The 3243-nt window shown below is 45.1% G+C and overlaps 1 protein-coding gene across 1 annotated transcript in view; it reads left to right on the forward strand.

The window, feature by feature from the left end:
- The first annotated feature begins 31 nt into the window (after nt 1-31).
- Nucleotides 32-3243, forward strand: part of CMPK1 (cytidine/uridine monophosphate kinase 1) — a 43072-nt gene continuing 39860 nt past the window's right edge. The window contains exon 1 of the mRNA XM_003801430.3: nt 32-247. Coding sequence (XP_003801478.1) covers nt 77-247 — 171 coding nt within the window. The 5' untranslated portion in view covers nt 32-76. The remainder of the gene's footprint in view (nt 248-3243) is intronic.

The following is a 3243-nucleotide window of genomic DNA, read 5'->3' on the forward strand; positions in this document are numbered from 1 at the left end:
CCCCGCCCCGCCCCGCCCGCGCCTCCGCCGCGCCGGCCGCTGTCAGCTCCCTCAGAGTCCGGCTGAGCTGCGGTGTATGCTTAGCCGCTGCGGGCGCCGGCTGCAACACGTCCTAGGCCTTGGCTTCCCTCTGCTGAGCCGCCGGCCGCTTCTCCTCTGCCCTTCCCTTCTCATGAAGCCGCTGGTAGTGTTTGTCCTTGGCGGCCCCGGCGCCGGCAAGGGGACCCAGTGCGCCCGGATCGTCGAGGTGAGGCCCAGGCAATTGGCAGGTTCCCTGGGGCTTGACCGGGTGCGGGCTGGCCTGTCCCGGGGCGCCTGGCCGTCCGAGCCCCCGGCGGCGCGCAGCTGCGGACTACGAGTGCCGGCGGCCACCGCGTCGCCCGCGTGGCAGTGCTGAGGGCTCGTCCGCGTGGGGCATGCCGGGACTTGTAGTCCGCGTCCGCCGCCGCGGGGGGGACCGCCTGGGGTCGCTTTGTTCCTGCGCCTTTTTCTTATGCGTTGGGGACCAGATTCGTACCAGCAGTGTGCTGGGACAGAGATCTCGGGAGGGCCTACTTCCGGGGGTCCCAGCGCGCAGAGGTCAGTGTGTAGCTGATTGCTTGGTGGGTGAAGGTGGCAGGAGCGCGGATTTGGGTTAAGAGGCTATGTGCTTGTCCCACGGTTGCTGAAGGCGAGAGGGGTTTCTCCTCTCCGCGCCCTTCCCCTGGTCCTCTAAACTACGTGCTGTCAGGTAACCGGTCTTTACCCTACAAAGGAGCCCCGAGGGGCGGGTGTTATTTTAAGCGTCGGGTGAGTTGCAGGTAGTTCTCCCTGGTTGGGTTCGCCACGGGCTTTAGGGCAGGGCCAGCCTGTGCCAAGGTGTACAGAGATCGAGCTTCAGCCTTTGGCCCTGCTGCCACCTGGCGCGTTGTCCTCGGGCAAGTCACTTTTCTTCTCCCTGACCCTCAATTGTCCCTTCTCATACAGTTAGAAGTCTCGGTGCCCAGATTTACTTAGAATATATAAACACCTTCTCACTCTAAAAATCTTGTTAACTGTTTTTTCTTTTGTTTTAAAATGTGATAAGGTTACCTTACGTGAGTAGCTTTAGTGATACAGTGAAGACTGTCCCTTTTGACGGACAGTCTAGGGGAATGCTTGGGGGAGAAGGAAACAAGATAGCCAGAAAAGGAGGCTACCGGTTGTGGCATAAAACACCCACAGAATCGCTGTGAAGCTACGTTACCAACAAAAGTTTTTCACAAGGAACTTAAAATTTCCTCCTCTTCCAGAACACACACACACACACACACACACACACATATACACAGAGGGTGTCAAAAAATGTATATACACTTTGAGAAAAGAAAAAATTGTATTAAAATTGTAATAGCCAAGTCATATTTGACTTATACGATTATAGGAAATGCGCACACCTCTAATGATAGTACTCTGGAAGGTTGAGGTGGGAAGAGGGCAGGACTTGGAGACCAGCTAGCAAGACTGAGAGTCTGTCTTTACTAAAAATAGAAAAATTAGCCGGGGGTGATGGCGTATGCCTATAGTTCCAACTATTTGGAGGCTAAGGCAGAAGGATCACTTGAGCCCAGTAATTTGAGATTACAAGTGAGATATGATTGCACCACTGCACTCTAGCTAGGCAACAGAGACTCGGTCTCAAAAAAACAAGCAAAAGAAGACAGGTGGTCAGGCGCGGTGGCTCCAGTGGCTCAGGCCTGTAATCCTAGTACTTTTGGAGGCCTAAGCAGGTGGATTACCTGAGCTCACAGGTTTGAGACCAGCCTAACCAAGAGCAAGACCCTAGTCTCTAAAAGTAGCCAGAGGTGGCGGTGGGCGCCTATAGTCCCAGCTACTTGGAAGGCTGAGGCAAGAGAATCATTTGAGTAGAAGAGTTTGAGGTTGCTGTGAGCTATGATGCCAGGGCATTCTACCAAGTGTGAAAAAGTAAGACTCTGTCTTAAAAAAAAAAAAAAAAAAAAGAGGAAGAAGAAGACAAGTGGGTGATTTCAGATTTTTCTTTTGTATGTGAAATGACTCCTAGGTAAATAGCACAATAGGGTAAGGAGCAGTGTCAAACACATGTGAGTTCAAATTTTGACTCTGCCATTTACTGTTTCTCTAGGCTCAGAGAAGCTGTTACTTTCAGCTTGAGCTCCTTTATAAAAAGGGAGAAAATAGAAATACCTATGTTGTATGGTATTTGTGAATATTAAGTGAGGTAAAAATATCTGACACACAGAGACAAATGCAAATCAGTTTTTGCCCTACTTTAAATTTCTGATCTTATAGTTGTTATTTTTGTTGTGAAGAAGCATTACTTTTTAAAAATTGTTATATGGTTATTAATATTATAATACACTCAAATATAGTATTTTGTTTCTGAATCATAGCATGCCTTTAACTGTCCACAGCAAAAGCAATAATACTCATGTTATTCTACCGGATTAAAAATAATCTACACATTCTGTAGCTCCTGGTTATTCTTAACTTTGTTCAGTACTGACTGATAATATTTTAAGCCTGTTAATTATCACTTATGAGATTCCATGATGAGATATGTTTAGTAATATATTATTCTTTAAGATTTCTGCAATTCTATGACCTTAAGCTGTTTTCACCTGCTCTCTTCTTTCAGGAAAATGTTTGCTTTTGATTCTAGTTGCCATAAATGTTATTAAGCTGACAATCAGCTAATACCAAATAGTTTATAATTTAGTAATTGCTATCCCTAGCTGGCTAAACACTGGAATATCTATGGTAAGTTAGGACAGAGGTAGGCTGGTTTTTTTTTTTTTTTAACTTAGTATTTTATTACCTGAGGCAATCATAAGCTGAATCCCAAAAGATTGTAATTTTTGGAAATAATTTTTTTTGGTAGGGAAAAAGTTATGTAAATGAATGTTAAATTCCTCAATTATCAAGCCATAGCTAATTGAACTCATTTAAGGTTCTAATCTGTACCTGAAATATGGCTGAAATAGAATTATTTCTTTATTACATTAACTTCTAATTCAGGCTGTGAAAAGTACATCTTTGGGTCCTGGCTGTAGAATCTTAGGATGCCTTGCCCTCTAAGGCCTTTTTTTAGTTTTGTTTGTTGGATTTTTCTGTTTCTAATTCTGTGTGCTCTCATGCTAAATTTGCTTTTGAAAATTAGCAATTTTCAAAATCATACTTTCTTAGAGTTAAGTGCTTGGTGTGGAGTTATTGGTGCAAAATCACTCATTTCTAAAACATTATAAT

Source organism: Otolemur garnettii, unplaced genomic scaffold (assembly GCF_000181295.1).
Source record: "Otolemur garnettii isolate 467f Iridium unplaced genomic scaffold, OtoGar3 scaffold00210, whole genome shotgun sequence".
NCBI lineage: Eukaryota > Metazoa > Chordata > Mammalia > Primates > Galagidae > Otolemur > Otolemur garnettii.